At 34.8% G+C, this 26,947-nt stretch overlaps 2 protein-coding genes across 5 annotated transcripts in view; one reads left to right on the top strand and one right to left on the bottom strand.

Moving 5' to 3' along the window:
* The window catches only part of LOC5575195 (beta-1-syntrophin), a 756,119-nt gene that overhangs the window by 32,215 nt on the left and 696,957 nt on the right, over positions 1–26,947 (top strand). The window lies entirely within an intron of this gene.
* LOC110678872 lies at positions 6,106–26,354 on the bottom strand. 4 transcript variants are annotated; one of them, XM_021852421.1, is made up of 7 exons: positions 25,980–26,354; positions 25,843–25,910; positions 14,289–14,389; positions 14,017–14,216; positions 6,947–8,122; positions 6,832–6,886; positions 6,106–6,770 (listed from the first exon to the last, which is right to left on the bottom strand). In XM_021852421.1, exons 4-7 carry the CDS (start codon positions 14,104–14,106, stop codon positions 6,478–6,480), a joined length of 1,614 nt encoding a protein of 537 aa, XP_021708113.1. In that variant the 5' UTR covers positions 14,107–14,216; positions 14,289–14,389; positions 25,843–25,910; positions 25,980–26,354; the 3' UTR covers positions 6,106–6,477. The 4 variants fall into 4 exon arrangements, 3 of the variants coding, with proteins under 3 accessions (XP_021708113.1, XP_021708115.1, XP_021708116.1); XM_021852423.1 differs by lacking the exons at positions 25,843–25,910; positions 25,980–26,354 and adding an exon at positions 15,245–17,930; XM_021852424.1 differs by lacking the exons at positions 25,843–25,910; positions 25,980–26,354 and having other exon boundaries at positions 14,289–14,493.

The following is a 26,947-nucleotide window of genomic DNA, read 5'->3' as shown; positions in this document are numbered from 1 at the left end:
AAATTATTGGTTATCACTAATATACACATCCAATAAGCGAAAAAATGCATAAGTTACATGAGGGTATCCAAAATGTATATTTGATGTCCGAAATGTATAAAAGACAGGTATAATAAAATAGTATAATAGTATCTAAGGCAGTTAATCAATCGCCATTTCCAGACATATCCTTAGCCTGTCCAAAATACATAATTTACCCTACCTCATTTGTTTACATTTAGTTCTAGCTGTTGACCTTCAAAATGCGATTTCCGATTAACTTGTAGCGTTTCTGCCTCTACATTTTTTGATAACAGTAATAGTCGATACTTGGTATCTCGATATCGATTTAGAGAACCATAGTAAAAGTTGGTTTCCATAGTTACCTCGATGGTCCCTTGGATCGCATTTGCACTGGATTTGTGTTAGTTATAGCTAACTAGATATCTCCGTAACTCGATGATCTCTTCAATATCGAGTTATAGATAGTTGACTGTATCATATACAATACAATCTGTTATATAGTGAAATTCACCATTAAAGGGTCGTGTTCCCAACTTCTCTGTTGGATCCTTTTGGAAGCTTCGACAACCACGGTATGCGCTACCAGTATGGATCTCAATTTTCAGAAAGATAACATCTTCTGCCACGAGAAATGATAGCAATCAATTGCCGTCACCGGGGCCGCGATTTAACCACTGCGTGCAAATCTCCAATTAAATGGTACGCGCGATAAAATCACCGCCGCGCGTCCATCCGAAAGCCATAATCACAAATTACACGGAACGGCGCGCAAAACTGCCTCCACTCTTCTTCTTCTTCTTTTTCCCCGCACCGGTCCCATGGCTAATTTGCATTAACTCACGATTAATTCCCGTTATCACAAGGTGGGCTTCACCGCCACTCCAGGGCCCATTCTTCTTGGCATTACGTTCCACTGAAACAGAGCGTGCTTCTCAGCTTAGTGAAAAAGCTTCCTTTGCCAAATTTGCCGTTTTTGCATTCGTATATCGTCTGCTAGATACGATGATACTCTATGCCCAGAAAAGTCAAGGAAATTTCCATTACGAAAAGATCCTGGACCGATCAGGAATCGAACCCAGACACCTTCAACATGGCTTTACTTTGTTGCCGCGGACGTCCCCACTAGGCTAAGGAATCCCCCACAGTGCCCATTATAATGGCGTAAATAAATGTGCGCTGCACAGCAAATGAGACAACTTAAGCAAGGTTTATTTTCGTTCGAATAAAAACGCCATAAAATTAAGACAATTCTTCGAAACTGAAATGTCACTGCCCTGTACACTTGGCCACCCATCCCCGGGTTCATTGCGTCGCTACATTTGTCCAGCATTTGCTGTTGGGTCAAATCTTCCATCGCCAAAAGTGCTCACACATGCTCCTGCTCCATCTTTAATGCGCGCTGCGCAGCATCTTCTCTTGACTAACGATGCCGGAGATATACCGTAAGAAGACAGACATTTTATGATAATTAAGTCAGCTGAGAACCTCGTTGAGCAAACAGGTCGGAATATTTGTCTCTTTTTTGCAGTTATCAAAAAAAGCGTCTTTCGTCGTTCCCTCAGTAAAGGTGGCACTAGAAGCTATCTGAAAGAACTGGCATCTCCACAGTGACCATATAGGTTGTGCAGTGCAGATTGATATTGACGTTGGCGTAGTAAGAGGGGATTTTGGTAGCGGTCGAGGCCAACAATTGTTTGTACTTAATTTTCCTTACTTTTGTTCTTGAATTTCACCAGAATTGGATCCGTATTCTACAAAAACTTGTTATAATTTCTCCTGGAAATTATTGAAATTTCTTTCAACACGATGTAGATTTTTTCCCAGAATTGATTGAAAAATCGTTAAAGAAACCAGTCAAATATTCAATAAGAAACCTATCTACTAGGAACTCTGCCAAGTATCCATTGAAGTTTTCTACCGGCTATTCTTATAGAAAAGGACTCTCTGTATGTACTATTTAATTCGATTTTTTTTTTTAAATGTTTCTTACAGCCTTTTCCGAGACATCTTGTTAACAATAGATATGGTCAGAAATTATTAATGCATAGTTGCACAAATGCACTTGAATAGAATTTTCGTGAAGTGCCGCGGAAAACCGCTGCCTCAATGGAAAGTTGGAAGAATCCCTGCAAGAAGAAAATTCTAAGAGATTTTCTGAAGAGAATATGGAGGTGATGTGAGATAAAACAAAAAATCTACGTAAATCTAAAAAAAGCAAAAAAAATGAAATTAAAAAAAAATTGTGATTGTTGACAGCTATCACACTCTGATTCCAGAAAAAAATCCTAGCTACGCCAATACTGATCATTTCTTGGCGATCACGGCCAACGTATATAGGTATCACGCGCATCTTGTCGCTCTGGCGGTCGTTCCTCAGTCTTCGCCAATCACACAACATCTCAGCGCGGAAGCCTTCGCATCAGCTCGCTCGAATGCCGCCAAAGTAGCGAAATACCTGTTTGATCCCCGCATTCAGCGTCCAGCTAGTTGGGGCGCGAACCCGTCCCACCTTCCTCCGGCTAATTGCGACTGAGGACGACGACGACGACGACGAGATGATGATGATGAGGTGGCCATTATCGGTTCGATTATAATGTCCGGATGCCGCGCCTGGGCCTCTAGTGGCGTACGTGATCATACTTACCTACCTACCTACCTACTGGACGCCGCGCCGGTTTAACGGGAACTGATAGTTGACAAGATCGCGGCTTTGCCGGTTGCTGCTTTGAGAGCATGTCAACACGTCGTCTTCGTCGTTGTGAAGCTGTTTTTGCTTCTGTATGGTGGTCCCGAGCATTGGGTATCCGCAAGATCACTCCACCGTATATAAAATCGAGCTCGTTGATTGATGTTGATAGGGGCTCGAAATATGCAATCGGGTGGGATTAATAGGTTTGATTGATTACTCGGTTGGAGGGGATCGTTTTGTTTTGCTTAGACAATTGGGGGATGGAAACCGGTTTATGTGATTAGAATTAACGTCAAATATTCAAGCACGTTTTGTGTCATTTCAATTAATTCATGCCATATTGAGTTGGCATATTGATTATCAAGTTTGAATAGAAACTGATTCCGAATGCATCGTACTGATTTTCCTGGGAATACATATTCGATCAGAAATGAATAATAAAATTATGCAGTTTGACAAGAAAAGTCGATATGAATGCACATTGGTGCATGTTTCTCAGGAAAGCAGAATTCTTGTGCCATATTATATTTTAAACTTGAATTTTAATATGGAGAGTTATACTAAGACTATCCCCTTATTTTTACTCTCCTCCTTTTTACAGTATCGAAAATGATGGCATGTTTGATATAAATGGTAGAAATCTACAATCTATCTATATTCTTTTCAAAAATATCGTGGTTTATGGACTACCCTTTTACTTTACTTCGGATCCGTTTTTTTTATATTTCCTAAATGTTTCATTTTTACAATTCTATATACTTAATAGTTTTTCATTAATGTTGTCTAATTGAACACATTTCTAAACATTTTGAGAATGGAATCGTTTTCGGCGATGCTATTTTAGGTAATCATCTTATTTTCCTAGCACATATCGTTTGCAGAGCTTATGTGAGACATGAATCCTTGGTAGTATCATTCATAACAATAGAAATCATCGTGCTGATAAGTTTCATAATTCACGCATGAACAAAACTTAATTTTCACAAAAATCCTAATTTTTATTAACTCATTAATGTAAGAAATAGAAACACTATTCATGCGTTGAAAATATTCCATCAATAAATGTTGATTTGAACTTTTTAAAAGATGTGTCATTTCAAACAATGTTACTCTGCTGATCGTTGTTAGCTCAGATTACGGTATTCATTTTAAGGCGGAGCCTGTTCAAGTCTGTGTGATGAATTGAGCACAATCCCACAATAACTATAAATATACCACGTGGCTAATGAAGAACTCCTCGTAGACTTACTTTTCTGAATAAAAGATCTAACAAACCTAGGAACTTTACACTGAATTTTAATAAACTCTATACTTGTGTGATAACTTTAGAGTAAAGTGGGGCAAAAGTGCGAGTGGGGCAAGAGTTTCTTTTTGAGATTTCTAGCTCAAATCAAATCAAAACTTAGAAATGTCATGGTGGTTCGAATGCTATTCAAGTAAGAGACTTTCACTCCAAATATCATAAAAATCGATTGAGATTTGGAAAAGTTATGGCTATTTGTTGTTTTTCGACGTAAATATTGTAATATTTGGTCAAACTTTCGATGCATTGAACCAAATGAAGATAAAATATTTTTCAATATTTTATGTAAGGGCGTTTCTAGGCCTATCATAAGGATGCTTTGACGTGGATTAGTTTTTCCATAAATAGTTGGAATCAATTTTTGGCCCGTAGCGGGGCAAAAGTTCGAATCTGCGGGGCAAAAGTTCGACCCATGTATAAACCCACGGAAAATTTTTCAAATTTCCTGAAATCTACATATTATCTTCAAATTTAGCGAAATTTGCCTGATCGTGCGAAAAATGTCACAAAAATTTTACATTTCCCTTAGTTTTGCGAAAAACTGCTATTTTTTGGGTGTATTACAATTAACCCTGTTTTGGGCATTTTTTGATGAAAATTGAGTGTGTATTTTTCGGCAAACATAAGTTTACGGCTGGTAGAAAGTATGCCTGGCATAAAAGTATTGATATTTTGTGTTTTAGCCAACGAACTTTTGCCCCACACTAGATTCGAACTTTTGCCCCACCGGTGGGGCAAAAGTTCGAATAAGACAATCAATTTGAAACTGTTATAACTAAAAATGGGTTAATATTTTGACACAATTTTGTTCAGCAAAGTTATAGCCAATATGATGAAGGTTCGCTGTATGGTATTTGTTTTGTTTCATCTGCTATGATTTTCCTGGAAACTTTGATTATACCACTAAGGTCGAACTTTTGCCCCACCTTACTCTACCATCCTTGATTGAGGAGAAGATATGAGATGGTAAAGTCATGATCAGGCATTGCAGAATGCGTTCTCAATTGATTTTAAAGCACGATCAAAGCAAGCGAAGAAAATTATCCCATCTGTAGCGGTCCATGATCGGCAATCTATCGCAAGGGAAGATTAAAATTTGACGTCCATCGTTTTTCGACTGACAAATACCTCTTAGCTTATTTCAGTTTATAATAAGTTTAACTATTGTTCAGTCACTAATGTTGCATGGGAATTCTTGTACATATATCCCTGAGAAATTTCTGAATGATTTGTCAAGAAAATTTGTGAAGTAATGCCTTTAAGAATTCTAGGAATAGTTATTGATGGTATCAATCAAGGAACTTCTGGGTGGAATTGGTGGAATTTTCTGGTAATAGCTTTGAAGTATAATCTACAAGAAAGATTGTAAAATTTCAGTTACTGACTGAATTTCAATCTTTGAAGGAATACATAGAGGAGTTTCTGTCTTCTAAAGCACCTTTGCAACAATTCCTACATAAATTCTAGGGTAGATAATGGAAAGCAAACTGAAGTGATTACTTTTAAATATTCTTGAGATGGATGAACCTCTAGAGGAACTTCTGCACAGCAAAAAAAGTTGTTGAATATTACATCGAAACTGCTGCAACCAACTCATTCCCTCGATTGTATAATATTACACAGTCCGACGTACTCGAGGGCTATTGATGTGATGAAAAAGAACGATGTAATATGTTCGATGTAATGAATGCGACGTACGATGTACGATGTAATTACATGGATGTAATAGGAAATCTATGTAAACAAAGCAAATTAAAAATAAAATAAATGCTCGATGATTGATTGAATTGCTTTTTATTCTTTAAGGCTCTTAATATTTACAGTATTAGACAAAACTTTTGCAAGTTTTGTGATTTTTCATACAAAATGATCAACTTTGGTAGATTTCAGTTATTTATGGACCGATATTAATGAAATTTTCAAAGCACGTCAGACATGACTTGAATTTCAACATTTATTTTTAAGCGTTTTTTTGGATAAAAAAAATCACTTAGAATTATATGTTTAAATTCAATTTATGTCTTACGTTTTGTGAAAATTAAAATCGATCCATAAATAACTGAGATCCAGTCTTCCAAAGTTGATCATCTTGTTTATGGAAAATCGAGAAAGTTGCAAATGTACTGTCCAATATTGTATAAGCGTGTACTCACATAAAGATACACTTAGATTCATTTAGCACAAAAAAGAATAAAAAGCAATTCAAACAACCATATTTTTCTAAACGTTATTAGACATGCAACACAAATTTTGTTTGTTTCGGATAAATTTTGTTTGTTTCGGATAAATAACCATTTCTATTGCTAAATCATAAAAGAAAAAAACATTCTATCGTGTCCATTAGGAGCAATACTTTATTCTCTCATCGATTATCCGTGCAGAAACGTGTTTGTATCATTTTATTAAATTTCTCAGCTTTATAGATTGATAGGATATCAGAATTCCTTTCGTTGGATCGGACTTGAGGCTAGCTCAGACGTGTTTATCGTTCATTTTCGACCAATTGGTTTTTCCACTCCAATTTTGTAATTTTGGATATTAAAGAAGCAACCATACGTTGTTGCCCACCAACAATAGTAGCCATGGATCGCGTACCATGCTCCGGATAAATTTTCAAAAGGTACATTTGAAGAAATTCCAAGGTTTTAGAAATTTGCTTTGGGTATTTAAAAAAATACACAAAGTACACAACCAATAGTTGTTGAACTGCTCGGATGATGGTGTTGACGCCAGTAGTCACCAGCTCGTGGTCGGCATAAATGAAAAACTGGTCATCTAAAAATAATAATTAAACTTCGATTATCGATTCTACGAACCATTTAGGTGACGAACGTACTTCTGATAATAATTGAAGGGAAAACATCATCGAGATGCAAATTTTCATCGGTGTTCTGTGAATAAATAAGATGAAAATAGTTACTCAGTATTTCTAATGAACTTATTTCATTTACCTCCAGCTCGTGTATGAGACATGAAAAGTCTTCGTGTAAAAGTTTGGCCACTCCTTCAAGAATCTCTAAATCACTCGCACTGGACGTAATATTTAGAGATTTTTTGTACACTTTGGCAACTTTTATTAATTTTGTCCTTTTCTTTGCGAAGTTGGTGGTGAAGGTTTCTGCATCAACCCCTGTACCTTTGAAAAAATGGTAATTCAATAGCTCATTCCGCCGAATCATAGGTATTTCTTGACACAACTTTTCGATTGTCATCGAGCTGTCAATTTTATATCGAATGAAGGCTTCAGTACTAGTAAGCACCTCGTCATTCAACTGCATAGATTCGGGATTATTCCGAGATAATAGCATCAAGTGTTCCTTACTACAATATGTTTTTCCAGATTTGTAGTATTCCTCTCTTATCCCTGCTTTACATTGACGGTTGGAACAACCCTTATTATGAGTAGTTTGTTTTTCGGTCCTGCGGGTTCTATTTAAATAGGAATTGTGATTTCTTAGTTTGTCAGCCAAACTGTTGGATCCATCACCGATTACGTCTCCATCGTCATTGTAATCTCGAAGAACTGAATATTCCGTCGTTATCTTTAGTGCGTGTTTCTTGAAGATGCTGAACGGAATCTTCGTGGTAATTGTTCGGAGTTGTGCAGTTACATGATCGACCAGGCGATTATAGTTGGTTTCGGATATGCCACGATATCCAGCACTTGGTTCATGGCCTTGAAGTTGGTGCATTACATCGCTTGGTAGGATTTTCCAATTGATTTGAAAGTTAGCCAATTTCAGCGGCGCGGAAAGGTCGTGTTTAATCGATTGTTGTATTCTCGGAACGCGATTTTGATCAACGGTTTTAGATGATATCTCTTTCTCCTGCGAATCTGTTTCCATTTCTTGCAACGATGACTTATCTTCCTCAATTTCAGAGACATTACATGTAACCAATGTTTCCGTGGATATGTCCTTAGTACGTTTGTTCGAAGTTTCTTCAACAGAATCGGCCAGTTTCCGTTTGTCACCACATGACAAATTCGGTAGAGCCAATGGATCTTCCAGTGTAGACACATTTGATACATTGCCAAACACAGCGTCACATTCCGCTAGTTCTATTGAGGCTATCGAGGATAACGTAGAATCCATAACACTCGATGAACGGGACGGCTCTTGGAAAGTCTGAAAGTAATGCATAGAAAGTAAGATATATTAACCTCTCTACTAGCAGCATCGTTCTTTCACAAAAAAAAAATAAAAATAAAATCGATATTTTTATATAGTTTTGCACCATTTTTCCACAAGTTCTAAAAAACTCCTTTTTTAGAATATGCGTCTATTCTCAATGAGTCATATAGATTCGAAGATATTCCGATATTCATAAGGGGACCGACGCGTAAGCAAAACCCACGTAAATATCTCTATAGATTTTTTATTACGTTCGGTTATTCGCTGTTCGAAACAATACTTAGAATAGAGTAGTTTGTGAAACAATGAAACAAATTGGTGCAACATTTCTAGAGTAATGAGCTTCAATGTTTTTGTACCACTCCGGACGTAAAAAGGTCTTGAAAACTTCAAAAATTATTATTTTGTAATTTTTATTGGAGACTACTCAATCGATTTGTATGACTTTTTTCTCAGAGATGCTCCTTATTACAGCGGGGATTTGCTGGTTGGAATACGACAGGCTTCTTTGCCTGAAACTAATCATAATTCACACTATCAGAACTTCGCAGCGAATTATATGAATGGCCTTCCACCGATTGATTTATGGTTTTGATTGAAATATACCAACAAATATTATTCAAACGTTATGTTAGTCCTTAACGCGATTAATTTTATGAACAAATCCAGAAATTCGTTTTCTAAATTCTTTACAATCATATTAAGCTTTTTTTTCTAAGCATTCCTTCGTGTATTGTTTTGGGAATTTTCAATGTCAATAAATACAAGGAATTTTCCAAAGTTTTGCACGATGAGTTTTATTTCAAAGCTCTCCAAGGAGCTTCCTATAGGTATTTTCTTAAAATGAGTTAGTCTAAGAATTTCTAGAAATTGATCTCAGCAGGGCTGGTAGAGTCCCTTTTTAGTTACTTGGGTTGAATTCATTTATTTATTGTTTTGCACAAAATATTATTCCAAATTTATCTTCACATTTTCATGAATATAGATGGATGTCCATTCTTTTCAACCATGTGTAGATTTTTCTTTGCTTGAAGAATTCAAACAAATTCCTTGTCATGCTTATTCCCGTTATGCCCATTTATTATTTAAACGTAAATTTATTGGGGGCTAGACAATGATCAGATTTTTTCACCGATTTGATCAAAAATTATACACCTGATATATTTATGGTATGCTCAGATAGCCTGAGATGTCTTCAAGCTTTGAATTGCCTGAATTAAGTTTTAATATCGAAACCCGTCATAGGAGTTGTTAGTAAATTTGTTTGGGTACCAGCACATTTATGGTAATGAACAAGCTGATTTATTGGCAAAATTTAATGATTTTCGTGGACCGATATATAAACGTGGTATTAACTATTATGAATATTTTATATATTTTATTTTTTTTTTATTTTGAATTATGACCTTAGATTCAAATATTTGTGAATGTCATAAATCACATGAATAGATAGATCATATTGTCTTTTAACGTTCTCGTTTTAATGCACCTACAGATAAATTTATAGATAGCATTTCATTCCCTTTCATAAACATGTAATATAAATATTTGAATGAAATTTCTTATCGTTTATAATATTGCTAGTTTATTTTTTTTATTATTATTTTTCCTTTCATCCCATCTAATTGATTGGCTTCCTGGATACGTGCTGCTTTTGTACATTCATAATGACGGAACTTGGAAGATTTCGGTCCGTTATGGATCGATACGGGGAGAGCCTTTATTCAATAAATATTATATTATAACGATATTTGAAAAGATAAAGAGGTTTTGTGCCTTTTTGTGAAAGATTTAATTAAGAAATAACGCAAAGTAGCAAATTATTGGGTTAAAAGTTCCATACCACTTATTCAAACAACAGATTTTTTATAATTAATCTTCAAGCTGTTTAGTGGAATAAATAAATGAAATATAATTTAGTATCATTCTATTTAATTCCACTACAGTTTGTATCCTTTCGCGTACTTCGAACTCTACGGCCGTCTTCAGTGTCGTGTACAGTTGAGTCAGACGCATATCTGTCAAGGGATACAAACTCTAGTGGCTTGATTTTTATTGTTCACAAATATATCTAAGACAATAATTTTTTTAACGACAAATCGCGAAAACAGGGTGGAAAACGGTCATGATAAAAATACGAAACAATTTGATCGAAGTGATGCATCATCAGTGAAAGTAAGTGGAAAATCTATTTACAAGGCATCAACTTGTATGGGGAGTAGAGGCACAATACACGGGGCGAAATGGACACCCGCTTATTCTCATTCGCTTATTCTCTGAAAACATTCATGTTTAATAAAAAAATACAATGTATGGAATGTGTATTGCACATGAACTGTTTGACGGCATGAAAATATTGTCGCAACGCCACCAAACCGGATCGCGCCAGTGAGACTCGCGACGCGCCTCAACTCGCCGCATTTTGAAATCAGTTTTTTAGTGTGGCGCTGCATTCTTATGATTTTTATGAACACAGCGCACTATTCACATATTAGCTGCGACGCACGGGGCCCGAGAAAACAAGAATTATAAATTAATGTTGGTCTTGGTTACTACCGGATACATAATAATATTTTTTGTTTATTAAACATGTCCTTAGAAGTTTGACTATAACTTTTTCTCAGCTTGATATTTTTATATAAGCAAGGAGACGGAAGAATATATTTTTTCGGCAAATTAAGAAGCACAGAGAAGTTTTTTTTTTCTTGCTTGTGTGATTGAGGAAGATCCCTTTTAAATATCAGAACGAGTGGCACACATTAATAATTGAGAAAAAACGAGTAGGGAAGAGTTCATTCTATTACAAACAAAAATTAGAAAATATTTATTGATATTGTGCTCTACAAGAAAACCACGAAATGCGATTATCTGAATATACCCAACTCTTTTTTTGCACGGATTTTTTTACACGGCCGTGCAAAAAAAGTTTCCATGCATTTTTTTTCCGCCTTATTTTTACATGAAACGTCGAGAAATAGTGTTACTTTTTGTACACGGTTTTTGAAATTCCTCCGTGCAAAAATAGAATCGGGTGTATGTTGACATACCTTCGCAGCACCAAATGTTTCAGATTTAGCTAATTTGCAACATTCGCGTTCTTGAAGAACAACCAGAATCCAAGCTTACTTGAATTTTTATATTTTTTTGTATGGTATTCAGTTGGAGCTGCCTGACAGCTTAACTTGTCAAGGCTGAACCCTCGGTCTGGCTTTTGCCAAGTTTCCCCTCTACCAGAACCAATACACAGACGGACAAGGCTATGGTGCCCACATGACCACTGTTTTTTATTAGTATTGTGACGTGATAGTTTTTGAAAAATACCCATATTCCCTTGCTTCTGAGAAAAGGAAGCATTGTGGAAATCAGCAGCTCCATCAGAATTTGTTTGAAATAGTGTAGTAGTGTCATTACTAATACTAGGATGCCGGTGCCATTAGTGGACTACCTAAGCTTTGAAAAATCAACGAAATAACGAAAAGCCTTAACATAGATCTTTTGGTGTCAACAGAAAGATTTCAACTTCTACTATATGGGAAAAATATAAAAAGAGTGAAAAAACTAATTTTTAACATAAATTTCTTTGAGCCACTATTGGTACACGTGTTCTAGTAGTTGCGCTAGTTCTACAGTAGTAGACGTTCGGTAATGATACAAGGAATTTTAAACAAAATGGTAAATTTTTACATAGCTTTAACATTTTTCCCTCGGAACAGCAACTAATATCTTTTGAATGAAGCATAAAGATCATCTCTGGGACTTTTCTTCATTTTTATACATCCATTTTAAAAACTGCTTCCATCCGTTGATCCACTACTGGAACACGACGGCACCTATTGGTGCAAGGGAGCTAATTTTTTGCGTAACTTAATTATTTATATGACTGTTGGATAGAATAAAAAGCTGAAATTTGGCAAATCAACTGAATTAGAGGCGATCTATCCACCAAAAATAACACATGTCGTTTTTATCGAAAAATGTACGTTTCTCGCATAACTTCTGATCTCGCCCTAAAAGCCATTGGTAACCATGTGCTGGTTGTTTCTGAGCATTTGAATGTATTTTCATGTTATTGACCAACACTATAGGGAAGAAAAGATCATTATCTACCTGCCCGTGATGTTGGTTTGGATGCTTATTTTTTCATTTGCTCAGAAACAACGAGCTACATACGTGGTTACCAATGGCTTTTAGGGCGTTATCTCAGAGTATGCGAGGTTTTATTCCATAGTCCAACCTACTGGTACATTACAACCATTGGTACCGGAACCCTATCTAGTCAAAATGGTTTTGAATAATTTGTCATTTAAGTGCTATTCTGATTACTCCTGTCTTTTACGTAAGATTGAAGGCTTAAATGTCATTTGTTGTGAAGTCTTAACAAAATTAGGCTGTTTAGTAGTAGTTCTAGTTAATTTCATTTTTCATTGTTGAAAGTATTTATTGGTCATTACGTTCATATATCCTTAAAGAAATAAATCACTTTCCTTGTTTGTTCAACAATTTCTCGAACCTAGCAAGTGAACCCTAATGATCGATCTCAGCGTCTAACTTTCCATAGTAATTTTAATAGTGAATATTTAAGAGTAAAGTTACCTTAGGCTTCTATAACAGTCTCCTACAAGATTCACTTTTCGGTGGCAAATGCAATGCTTCACAACGCCTACTTTCCTACTTGAAAATTTTGCGAAAATGAAGCTGGAATTAGATTATTTATACCGTTGTTACAAAAGAGGTATTTCTTTTTATGGCAATGTAAAAACCATATTAAAATAAGATTGTCGCCACTTATTTGTACTCAGTGAATCTACTAGTCATTTTCCTCAGAGTAATATTCCCTACGTCGAATTTGACAACGATGTGTCTAGCTAGCTAACAGTAAGAGTGGCTACGGATCATTCTGGTTAGCAAAAGGCAAACTGGTCATCACCCCAATAGTATTAATGTCCACTTCGAATAGATTAATTATTTGAAATGGGCATCAATTCTATCAATGACGCAGAATGTCCGTTGGATCACATCCGAGATATTAGTGCGTCTATGCCATATGAATTATGACGCGGCTTTAAGCAAAAAAATGCCAAAATGTGATACCACCACTACAGGTTACGCCTTTGGTTTCCGTCATATGGGCTAATGGATTATGTCCTCTCATCGCGGCAAGGTCGCATAACCAAGGGGAGGGACTTGAATTTTGATATTGCGTTTGAATTGCGCGCTTTATCTGTTAACTTGTTAATAAACAACTGAATGCTCGAAAAGTCATGATATTTTTACTAGCAGAAATCTAAACGTGTTTCAAATTTTAATTATAATTTATTGACTTTTAAATAGATAAAGTTAGTTGTTATGTGTCTTTAAAAACGATATTACTGGAGGTAATTAAATGGCATTCACTAGCATTACTTACCTAATACATTCAACTTGGTAGTACGAAATTTTTAAAATAAAAATGTGACAAACTTACTGCTTATGAATATAGTAGTTCAAGCTATTGAACTCATTCAAAATCACTTCAAATTTCCGGGTTGTTCCAGATGCCTAAAAATTTAAAATCTACTGAATAGTACAAGTCTAATTTTGAACCTGATTGCGTAAAAACAAAGTTAAAAGCCACATGAGGATAACAGAAAAAAATCGTACCGAACTGCGTACAACATATAATTTCTGAAAATCATTGTATTACTGTGTGCGTTTGTAGGAGCGCCAAACGCTGTAGGATTTTTTGAAAGGAAGGCGAAGTCAAAGATTGATTACCTTTCCTAGGTCGGCGCGGTGGTAGCTTTGTGGTAACGCATTTGAACAGGTATTTGAATCTTAACACTAATTCTAGCTTGTGCTAAGTATAGCAGGATTAATCTAAATATCCTTCTATTTTAAAAATGTTTTACCTGAGTTTGCTGAATGTCATGTTTCTTATTCTCGTCAACGCTCGTCGTCGTGTTTTTCTCGCTCCATTCCTCGGAATTTCCCAGCAACATGAAACTCAATCCCTCTGATGACTACAAATCCAGCACTTCATCTTCCACGATCATGGATCCATCTGCTTCCAAAACGATGCTTGTGAGTTCTTTTTCAAAATGTGTACGACCTGTGTGGGGAAAGACGATTATCAATACCTTTGATAAAAAAATATTGTTATAAAATATATACCAGTATATACCTTTTTCTAAAACATTTGCAACAGTGGGGCAACATTTAACAAACGATTTCCTTCTTTGGGAATCACATATACGTATAAGTCGGGACATCGTAGAACACATGCTGAAAACAAAATAATGATTGAATACATAGTTAGAACAAAGTAACGTATAAGGCAATGTGGGGCAGTTTGGCTACCTTAAATTAAAATCGATAAAAGTGCTAATAATATTATGGAATCTTAGGATTTTTATATGATTCCAATACACTAGATTCGCACGATTTCCGTTGTCTTATAAAGTTTACGAATGAATGGATGATTTTTCAAGATTTGTAATTTTTCAAGTCGATTTTTCACCGATGGGGTAATATAGTCTATTTTAGATTATAAAACTATCTCATATAATCTAAAAATTTAATTATTTTTTCACTACACTTGGAAGTTATTAGTATTGATAAACACTTCCTGCAAATAGATTAAATTGTGAAGTCAAACATCATCATTCTAAAATCATCCGACACGAATGCCCTGATGAGGGTAAAGTGTCGTAAATACATAATAATAATAATAAATTCTAAAATCATCAAATTTGAAAAGTCATTCGGGGCAATATGGGTTGATTTTTTCCAATATATTTTTTTTCTTTGTATTTAAGTTTAGAACACTAACCTTTTTTTAAAACACAGACAAATTAACTTCACACTTTCGTGCTCTCTAAAACTACCGTTGACACAACAAATTCGAATATACGATAGAAACCACATACAAACTTAGGGGCTTATTTTACAAAACGAGCAGATTCATGTGACTTGTTTGTATAGGTAGTCACTGTCAATCAAAGAACTTAAACATGCATATTTCAGATGTCAATCATATGTAACGGAAAAAATATGTAACGGAAAGAAATGAATGCCAGTTGAAGCATAGTATCGATATTTATTATAATTTTCTCTAGTAATCAATGAGCACTAACTTACCTTATTTTCTAGGAATTGCATGACTATTGAACAGATAAGTATTTTCTTGACATCTGTATAACTTCAGCGGAGTGATATCGGGAAGGTCTTTCAAATTAACGCAGTTTACATCTTCGGTACTATGATCCTGAACAACTGGGATTCCCATCTCCGTGAAGTATGATGCACTTATTTTATCTCCATAAACAAAAATGTCGTCGGTAGTATCGTTTAAAATGATACCATGTATCATAATTATGTAGAATAAATCCTCGAACTCATCATGCTCCATGAATAAACAGTATCCAACTTTGATTGTCGTACCCAAGCAAATACCAGAATCTGTGTACTTGAAGTTTTCTCCATAACAATTAAACAGTTCCATAAGTTGCTTTTCATTTTTATTCAAATCTTCGCAGGTACGCATGGTTCCTTCGTAGATGATTTTTTCGTTGAATCTCTGCTTATCCGCACTTAAATAAGCTTGCAAGTACTGATGTCTTTCACTACAAAGCTTCAAGACATTTTTATAATTTCCTGCATGCCGCAATGCTGTTTTGAAGTATGAATGCTTCCGCTCACCGCTCAAAGTACTAAATTGCATAAGTGGGCCATACTGGAGGATAAGATGATGGTAATGTGAAAGGTAGTGATGTTTTGGTCGCAAAGGAGACATAAAAAGCGATGATCTGATTTCTAAATAGTGACTAATTTCAAGTTTGAGCATTGCAACTTGTCTTGAAGAAATCAAAGGAGCAGTCACAATATCAGTGATGTTTTTCAACATTATGATGAGCTTGAATGCAGGATCCTCGTGCAGACGTGTTAGTTTGAGCAGCAATAATGGTATTATTTGGATCATATGCCAAACATCTATTGCTTTGCTGGTGACACATTTCTTGTTCAAATTGAGGCTAATCTTAGAGTTCAGCTCAAACTTCTTTAAGAGGTAATTTAGTCTGCTTTGTAGATATTTCTCTCCAACGAGCTTATTTCTGATGAACCGTCGAAACACTAGCATGATGTCATAATTGAAACAACCAAGAAATAAGTCATGGGCTAAACAAGGTGGCATCCCAAGTTCAAATAGTTGGAAATATTGAAGATCATTAAAAATAGTGGAAGTCTTAACGCCTCTAGTCGGTTTCCCGCTGTTTAAGCAGCCTAATAGATCCTGTTCATAGGTATCTTGATGCCTCATTTCACAGTCTTGTAAGGGAGTGCGCCGAAAGTCGCTCAAGGTCGTGTAGCAGTACCGTGAAAAATATTGGTGCGTTGAGAAATTTTCGACTAAGCCAGCCATTTGATGTGTACCTAAGAAAAATACATTGTATCATTTCGCATTTGATGACTGAATATTATTGTTACCTAGGTTATCACCAAGCAGTGCAAATATTGTACCATGTACCATTACATCACATTTATCAATAATTACTCGTAGTCCTTTCGTTTCCAATACTTTCATGTCGTCGATAAGTACCTTGAAGATAGAATCCACTCCATACTTTTTCAAGTCTTTTTCAAAACACAATAGGGCTAAAAAATTGTTGTCTGCCTTTGCCCTCAGAGCTGGATGCATGTTTCCAATGGTAAAATATACTCCAACCATTTTATGACGCATCTTTGCATCACCTAATGGATTTACAGTTCCAAATCCATCTTGATATAAGAATATGTGTACACTGTTAGCTTCTCGGCATAATCTAGTTGTTGAAAATCGAAGACCATCTGTATAGTTTGTCATGAAACCGTTGTTGGACGTTAAAGTTGATGGCGTCAATCTTAATCCTCCGTTAAACAATGATTCCAAGGTTTTTAAAATAGGTACATAGTAAATGTAACGGCCACTGTTGGGTGAAATTTCTATTTCTACTGGTTGTACATAGCAAAAATTCTCTTTAAAATATTTTTGGCGCATATGTTCGGAGCGAAACATTCCATTATCTGGATTGAATAAAATGGTACTAACAGTTTCTGATCCAAAGTCCTGTAAAATTTCATTACTTTCATATTCCGATAACTGGAATTTTTGCGAAATTACAGAAATTTTGTGACGATTCCAATCTTCTTGGGATGATGTAAGCTCTACCATAGCGTCAACAATTTGTTGGACCGCAGCGCTCGTGACGTGGTGTTTACACAGTAATTTTAAAAACATAACTCCAAAAGATTTCGCTGCATTTGAAATGTGCTCGTTTTCGACTAATGTTGTATTCGATTCATTTGTGCTCTTGGATTCTGATAAATTGGTTGTACTGCACGATTCAACCCTGCCTACCGATTCGTTGAAATGTTTGATGGTTCGATGATAGTATATATTGTGTATTTTCAACGCGTTACAAGTTTTAAACGGTTTTATCCTGCATTTTAGGGGGCAATACACTGGAACACCTTCTGCCAAATGATCTTTGAGATGTTTAGTAATAACATCAAAACTTTCGTGCGAAAACATACATTGAAGAGCAGTACATTTGTACTCAAAACTACTTGTGCTTGGTGCATGCAAGTGCGAACGTCTCAAGTGTGATATGAAAGTAGGATATTTTTTTAACGTAATATTACAGCCCTGCAGACCGCACACAAAAGTAGAGTTGAATCTGTGGATGCGCATGTGTCTTTGATAAACTCCTACATTGCTAAATTTTGACCAACAAAATTTACAAGCGATATCCATCGTGTCTGAAAAAAACACAAAATAAAATTTAGATATAGGTGTATATATATATATATATATATATATATATATATATATATATATAATAAATATCTTTTTGATAACAAAATCAATATAAGCTTATCATTATATATTAACTGAACTTTTCGGATCAAGCTATGCTTTGCCTAAATAAACATGTCTTCTGCTTTTTCTTAGCATTACCGTCCTCACTGGGACAAAGCCTGCTTCTCAGCTTAGTGTTCATATGAGTATTTCCACAGTTATTAACTGAGAGGTTTCATTGCCAAAGTTGCCATTTTTGCATTCGTATATCGTGTGGCAAGCACGACGACACGTTATGCCCAGGGAAGTCGAAGAAATTTCTATTACGAAAATGCTTCCAAAACTCAACTAATAATATTCCCAAATAAACCAAAAGCTCATTTCATTTGAAAATTTCAAGTAGACATGTTGTCACAATGAGTGGGGTTCCAAAAAAATGGGCAGAGGAAGTTAAGTATCTACGGCTCATGCTAGATAAAAAAATAACTTTTAAAAATCACATTGAAGGCATTCAAACCAAATGTAACAAATATTTTAAAATCCACTTATTAACACAAAATCACAACTTTGTATTGAGGACAAGCTTTTAATCTTCAAACAAATTTTCAGGCCAGCCATGTTGTATGCTGTACCAATATGGACTAGCTGTTGTAATACCAGAAAGAAAATTCTGCAGTTTCTGTTGAAACATTGGAACAAATGTCAAATGCAATAATTAAGAATTTTAGACAAAAATCGATGCAATCTTCTATTGCCACGATTAATGGGTTATAAATTTCTATATTAAGGTTAACTTAGTTTGGAAAACGTTTTTGTTTTCTCTCTTATAAGCACAGTTGATTTCACCAATCAACTCACCCGTAAAAATTCTGAACTACTACGGCGAATTAAATGTAATATGTTGTTAACAAAATGTTAATAAATACTTACTTTAGTTTTACTAAATTAGGATGATTGTGTTGCTTAACACAGAACACCTAGATATAAGAAATGAACGTAATGTTTGTTATGATACTAATAAAAAATTAAAACAAAAACGACAGGGGACCAAAAAGAGATCATAACGCTATTGGAAGTTGCCATCTCATGTCATATTTATGAGTAATTCTAATTTAATGTTCAGTTTCCGAGACCTTTTTTTCTATCTTTATTACGAGATTTTTAGCCCTGGGCTAGTTTATCTCCAGCCCAACGCACAGTGCTTCCAAGGGCCTAAATTCGTGATCGAAAATGTTTTGCACAAGAAAAGTTGGTTTTACAGGTATGGTGTCTTCAGAGAAGTTGTTCGGGATGTTGAAGCCCTTCTTAAGAAAGAATTATTTTTGTGATGAATCCACCTAGAAGTGAGATAGATTTTCACTTTTTTGCAAAAGTGGAGATACAGCAATAGTGTCTTCGGCAAAGTTGTAGATAATTTCACTACATGAAAATTTGCTGAAGACACTTTAGCTCTATCTATTGAATTTTAAGAGATATGGGTCATTTGTTGTGAACGACCCCTTAAAACTAGTTTTTTCGTTATATCTCTTTCTGGGTATTTTTGAGATTTTTTACATGTTCTACAAAGTTGTTTTAATTGATAAAATACGCATTTCTTTAGGAGACATCAAAAATGTATCTCTTATATGTTCGGAGTTATATGATATTTTATGTTGAAAAATCGACTATTTCACCTTCCTCTAACATTTACAGGGGCAAATTGGGGCAACATTTTTAGCTTGCATATAAAAGAGTAACTTAATAACTATCAAATCCATGGTAACTGACACGTGGCACTGCTTTCCTTGACTACAAAATATGTTCCGTGAAATGTTGAAAAATTAAAAGTATGCAGCTTTTAATACCGTGTATTTTTTAAATACGTAATCTTTCATGGGTCTGGGTCATTTGGCATAAAGTCATTTGGCATAAGTTCATCTGGCATCAAGCCGTCTGTCATAAAAGACATTTGGCATAACGGTCATTTGGCATAATGGTCATTTAAAATAAACACATTTATAAAGAACAGGTATATTTTGAAAGAAAGGATTTTGTTCTAGTTATGCGAAATGACCGTTATGACAAATGGCCATTATTTCAATTGGGGTTGTGCCAAATGACCTTATGCCAAATGGTCGGCCATTGAGATGATCATCTCTAGATTCCGATATGTTTCACTTTAAGCACAGTGGATAATGTAAATAATCAATTCGCCTAATACTACATATCATCATATGAGCACTTATGTAATAATAGTAGTTAAAAGATAGTCTTTTTATGGAGAAAGAAATTGTTGAGAGAAAGGATCAAATAAATAATCTACATAGGCAAAAATATTGAGATGTGGATAGGTCTTATTTAAAATTTTCTTCTTCACATTCTCAAAAAGTAGTATCTAAAATCTTAAAAATACACATAACAGCGAAATTATAGCTTGTTCATGGTAACAAATGGTAGTCCGTTTGAAACCCATTCTGTTCGTATGTCACGCCACTTAGTTTCATTTATATGAAAAGATGGATAGATTTATAAAGATTATGTTCTCTTGTAAATACAAAAGAGCAAAATACCAAAACTAAAGAAAACATTCTTTCCTTTATTATTGTTATTATTATTATTATTATTATTACTATTATTATTATTTTAAGCTTAAATAGGATGACTTCCGTTTTAAGGAAAATAAATTACTAACATTATTCTATGTGCTTTATACTGCGTTCAGTATAGAGCTGATGTTACGTAATAAAGGCTATCTCTTAGTATTCATACATCTAGTTTTCACTGTAAATGAGAAGTATGACGTTTGATATCAAGATATCCTATCTTAGGCAAGAGCCAAACCAAATATATCATTGCGTAAAAGACCTGAAAATTGTCACTCAGCCCTGAAAAATGGCGTATTTAAAACAAATATAAGGTATTAAAAGCCGCATACTTTTATTTTTTCAATATTTTTCAGAACATATTTTGTAGGCAAGGAACGCAGTGCCACGTGTCAGTTGTCATGGATTTGATAGCTATTGAGTTACTCTTTCATATGCAAGCTAAAAATGTTGCCCCAATTTGCGCCTGTAAATGTTAGAGGAAGGTGAAATAGTCGATTTTTCAACATAAAATATCATATAACTCCGAATATATAAGAGATACATTTTTGATGTCTCCTAAAGAAATGCGTATTTTATCAATTAAAACAACTTTGTAGAACATGTAAAAAATCTCAAAAATACTCAAAAAGAGATATAACGAAAAAACTAGTTTTAAGGGGTCGTTCACAAAAAATGACCCATATCTCTTAAAATTCAATAGATAGAGTTAAAGTGTCTTCAGCAAATGTTCATATAGTGAAATTATCTACAACTTTGCCGAAGACACTACCCGAGCAAAAGCAAAGTTCTGACCATCAAATCGAGATATTGTTTTGATTGACATAAGAGATAAAAGATCTGATGATAACATCAAAATTTTATTCCTGGAACTTCTGATCCATAGCAAAATTTGATGTTTGCAGATCAAATGAATAGCTCGCTGATATTGGTTAGATCTTAAAAAAGCTAAATATGATATGCTAATGCTATTCCAAGAGTAAATTTTAGATATCATTTTCAGATCTTTTATCTCTTAAATCTATCAAGTTAATATCACTTTTAGATGTCCATATCAAAATTTGCTATTACTAAGCTTTTTTCACCTGCTCGGGTATTGTTGTATCTCCACTTTTGCAAAAAAGTGAAAATCTATCTCACTGCTAGGTGGATTCATCACAAAAATAATTCTTTCTTAAGAAGGGCTTCGACATCCCGAACAACTTCTCTGAAGACACCATACCTCTACAACCAACTTTTCTGGCGCAAAACATTTTCGATCACGAATTTAGGCCCTTGGAAGCACTGTGCAACGGCCCCACTTTCCTTCCGAAAGAAGCCGTCTGTTCCCGAAGTGATTTGTTGATATAGAGTTGCGAACCACTGTTCGATATCTTTTAGCGAATTACAACTCCAATTAGTTTGGTTGCAATGTAGCTTTAGCTGTTATTTTATTTTGCTGTTAGTTTTAGGATAATTAGTTAAGTGTAATGTAATGGCGGCGAAATAATGCATTTTACTACTTATGATACACATGGACCATTTATACAATTAGCTTTGCGAAAACCACTTAAATAATATTATTATCCCATGAAGTAATCATTAGCTGTTAGTAAAGGGAAATTGTTGAAAATATTGAAAAATATTAGAGAGCCCTAAATGGAAAAAAGTGCAAATATGTACCAATAAATTATTTACGATTCCTTCTTAAAAACCCCTTGGAAAAAAATTTAGCCGTGGAAATCTTGCGACAAAAAAGTATGAGATGTGTGAAGTTCCGATAAAAGCTCGAATATATGTTTTTCAGTGTACATTAACCCAATCTAAAGTACGGATTTTTATTTTATTTTATTTTTATAGCTGATAGCTTTTTGGATAAGCTTTGTTTAAACATCTGTATTGAAATATTACGATTATGCAGAATTCTACTGTGTTTACTATGAAATGAATGAATGATGTACAAGAAAACCCTATCAGAAGAAATCATGCTTTTTGGGTATTACAAATATTGGACTGCTCGTAACACTGTATGTTTTTTTTTTTTAATTTCAATATTTGTTCCAGGAATTTCATCAGAAACTAAAACAGCTATTTGCCCAAAGAATACATTTATTGATTCTTTAAAGTTCTTTCAAGTCCAATCAAGAATTCAACCAAGATTTACTTATGAAACTTTCTTTAGAATTTAATTATTTATTACAAATTTTTAATATATTATGATTTCTTCAGAATGTCCAGCAGGTCTCTTTATGACATTTTTCATGGACGTCCTAAAATATTTCATCCAAGGAATCCCTAAAACAATCCGGAAATTATCACTAAAACAAATATAAGGTATAGGTATATACTAGTAAGTTCTAGTAAAATGTATGTTGATATGATAAACTCTTGCGAGGATCTTAGAAAAACTACCTAATTTCAAAGTAAGACTGGGAGATGTTCATAGATGGATGAAATCATGAATATATTTTTGTGGAGGCATTCCTTGAAAAACATTAAACTGAATCCATGAAAAAATTTGTGTAGAAATGAACTGAATAGTAGTTATTGCTGATGTGAAACATCAAATAATTTTTTTTTAAGAATTACTTGAAAAATTACTCCAGAAATGATTGGAAGTCAAATCTGTTAAATGTTTTCAACTAATATCTCAAACATATAACTAAAACATCTTTAAAATATTTAATTCTTGTACTTCGCTTCATGAATAACCTTTGGTGAGAAATATAGAGATCGTTCAGATACTGGTAAACAGCTAGGTATAATTCTCTGCAATATTTTTGTTTCGTGTTATTGACAACTTTCTTCTGTTTTTTTTTCTACGGATGTTCTATTAGATTCTCAGTAAATTTCTGACAGATTTTTTAAAGAGAAATTTTTAAAAATCTAGCAGGTTCTTACAAGATTCTAACAAAATCTCTTAAAGGATCCTAGCGTATATTCAATGACAAGACACTTTGCGGATTTCTTGTTAAGCATTTTATGAGGTCCTTGTTGGATCTTTTAACAAAATTTCGGTAGGTCTTCGGAGAAATCGTAGCATAATTTTCGACGTACTGCTTGAGATATGCTTGGCAAATCTTTGAAAAGACTATTAGAGGATTCCCAATAAGAGTTTCCTTGGCAATGGATCATTGAAGGTAACTCCTTTCGGCATTCACCGCATGAAAACGACGAATTCCTAATTTGACCCTCTCTAAATAATTAAAGTCCTTGTGAGATCTCTGATGAGAAATTGTGTGTTTGGATTTCTTTGAAGATTCGTAGAATATTCTTCTCTTTTAACCTGCATGGGCTTTTAGTGAGATTCTTCAATTATTCTTGGTGAGATATTTGATGTATGTTTTTGAAGGACCTTTACTGCTGTGAATCGCAAGTCAGTCCCATCTGCATTTTCGTCAAAATTGAATTGATATGAGTTTTCAACATATCTATCAATGTCCTTTCAGCTGCATTAAAGATACAAAATAATTCGTTGGGAAAAAATAAGAAATAACAGCAAGTAAAATTTTTCCATAATGAAAAGTAACCGCATATCAGTCCCACTACAGATTGCCGCATCGTGTAACACAAAAAAGAACCGTGTTTTGATCATCTTCATATTTTTCTCGGGAAGATATGGTAGTGGAAAGCAAACTATGAAAGTTTAATTCAACATGTACAAGTCTTCTGGATTTTTTTTAATATTTGTATGGAAAACGAGTTTGTAAACGTTTATGTCGATTTTCTCAATGCCTACTTTTTACAGATAGGACTGATTTGCGATTCACGGCAGTTTAAGTATTCATTGAAAAAGTATTGACTTATTTTTGATAGAACTTCTGATGAATTAATGATGGATTCGTGGCGAAATGCTTTTTTATCAGATACTTGGTGAAATTATTGACACCAAAATTATCGTTTCTTTTAAAAACCGTTTGTCAAACTCAACGAGAGTCTTCCATGAAGTAGTTCTCCGAAAACCAGCCAATTGTCATGCTTGACGCATTATTTCAGAAACATTCTCAAGACAAATTACGATTGGCTATGTATTTTTTTTGGCTTGATGAAAAAAAAAAACAGTTATACGAAAATATTAATCTTCTATAATATTACAAAAATTCAGTCGATAATACATAGAATCACCAGATTTATACTGAAATAACTTGTTTTAATATTGCAATTAAATTTTGATAATTTTTTCCCTAGCCTCAGCTAACATGCCTTGATTTTCCCATTGTTTCTGACATTCCCTACTTTCCAGGTTTTACCAGAGTAATCCATGTGAAAATCTTGATTAGATATTTCGAATCAGATTTCACTGCAAGAAGGGAAATAGTTACTTTAGAGACCATTTTGGTTAAAAAAGACTAGAGAGTCCTTTAATCACAAATAGTGTGCCGGTACCAGTGGTTGTGAATGTATCAGTGGATTGAAATATTGAACAAACTTATATTTAACTTATAAAACGACATGTGCTATTTTATGTCGGAAAGATCGCCTCTAGTTTAGTCGATTTGTCAAATTTTAGTGATGGAATCAGTATTCTAAAAAATGTATAGAGGCCCGAGAGGGAAAAACATATGTGAATATCAACTATTTTGTTTGAAATTCATTGTATCAATCTCGAACGGTTATTACTGGATCATCGGCACCCTATAGACTTCTTAGAGACTTGCATTAAAATAGGAACCAAGTCTCTAAAATGAGATCTACTATCGGTCCTAAGATTCTGTAGTCCTCATTCACAAATTGTATAATGCATTACATTGCATTTGTACCTATAGTGATACTGTATGCCCTGGAAATTCGAGAAAACTTCCAATCCGGAAAGGTTCTCGACTAGTGGGATTCGAACCCACAACCTCTTGCTTGGTTATGCTGAGGCTGTCTCTCCGAGCGTCGGAATTTCAGGGTTCGATCCTTCATCCAGTCGACATTAAACGCAACCGGCGCCGAACGGTACTCTTTAGTCAGAAGAAAAATAATTAAACGTAGGAAGCCGGATCCTATTCTTTACACTTTTAATTCACTACGGCAATGGGGTTTTTGGAAACTTTGGCCACCATATGTGTCGTATTGAAGTGCTCCTTATCGCAAAGTTTCAGGCCATTCGGCCGAGAAAAAAACCCATACCAAAGTGGATCATGGAAGGGCCTTGGTAGCTCTGCACCTTACTGGGAGTAGGATGTTATTCCCCAAGCGCATCCCTTAATCAGGATTAGGGAACCCGTCATCACCAGCCAAATCTCGCAGACTGCACTACTTGCAAAAGATTCCGGTTTCCTTCCCGTCTTTAACACTATCTGGATGGGCTATGTAAGCAGAAAAAAGAAAATTTTACGTTGGTTAAAACTTACCTTAAAATTCCCTATCGCGACGACCACCATTAATTATAGGTATTATTTAGGCTGCTACGCTAGTGGCTCTGTTGAAAAAAGACAAAGTATGGTTAAAACTTGTTAAAATTCAATATTTTTTCATTAATTTTGCTTACCAAACGAACTTTGAATCGTCCACGGTGTGGCGCTCTCAATTATAAAATGGTGGAACGATCAAAACAAAGTCCTGCAGTGTTGCCGATATCGAATATCGCAAACATTTAGGGGGTGATATAACAGTCAAGATGTGTAATACTACACATGCATATCAGAACGATTTGGTTGCAGCTGTATCTGTGTAATATTTTTGTATTGTATATGTAAATATTACACAAGTGCAACGTATTTCTGAATGATGGTGTCGTTTTGATGTAATTGGAATGCAACGTGATATTACATCAAAATGGATGTTAATTTGTGTCTGAAATTCGCGAATACATACATTTTCCATTACATCGTCAGCATTACATCGGGCCATATTACATTATTTTTTGCTGTGTGAAGAAATTCTTTGATGAATTTCTGTAAAATCTTTGGAGTACTTTTGGAAGAATCGTAGAGAAATATCTGCACAAGCTTTTGGAGGCATCCTATGCATGAATATCTGAGGAAATCCTTAGAAGAATTCCTAGGAGAATTTCTAAAGGATTCGAGCATGAGCATGATTGACCGCCTGCAGTTGCTACTCCGTTATTGCAATAACAGCTGTACTTACACAGGGAGCCAACAGAGGCTACTCAGGATCAGTAGCATCCTCAATGTGTAAATACTGCTGCTCTCATTATTATACCAAACAATACCGACGCCGGCTGCGTCCGAATGCAGATCAATTTGGGGATGGGAGGGAAAAGTTAACGTATTACTTGTGTTGGAGAAACTGATCACCCGGCAACACTGACATCAGTTGACAGTCCGAATTCGACCTGATTTTGAAACGTCACAATGACAGACAACGACACACATAACGAATACTTAGACACACGTGTAATCTACACTCAAGACAATTGTTAAACACGATAAACATTGAATTTGTACCTCGTTAGTTAACAATAAATCTAAAACTGAAATAAGCTGAATTTAAACA

Source organism: Aedes aegypti, chromosome 3, assembly GCF_002204515.2.
Source record: "Aedes aegypti strain LVP_AGWG chromosome 3, AaegL5.0 Primary Assembly, whole genome shotgun sequence".
In the NCBI taxonomy this organism is placed as follows: domain Eukaryota; kingdom Metazoa; phylum Arthropoda; class Insecta; order Diptera; family Culicidae; genus Aedes; species Aedes aegypti.
Note: the sequence above shows the minus strand (reverse complement) of the source record. Positions and strands in the feature narration are given on the sequence as shown.

What these genes read in the sequence shown, in the direction of transcription:
- LOC110678872 (XM_021852421.1), bottom strand. Translation starts at nt 14,106, where the DNA reads ATGTTGCTGGGAAATTCCGAGGAATGGAGCGAGAAAAACACGACGACG. An exon ending in ATGACATTCAGCAAACTCAG is followed by an intron (nt 8,123 to 14,016) that starts GTAAAACATTTT and finishes CATTACTTTCAG; the next exon opens with ACTTTCCAAGAGCCGTCCCG. An exon ending in GTCTCATACACGAGCTGGAG is followed by an intron (nt 6,887 to 6,946) that starts GTAAATGAAATA and finishes ATTTATTCACAG; the next exon opens with AACACCGATGAAAATTTGCA.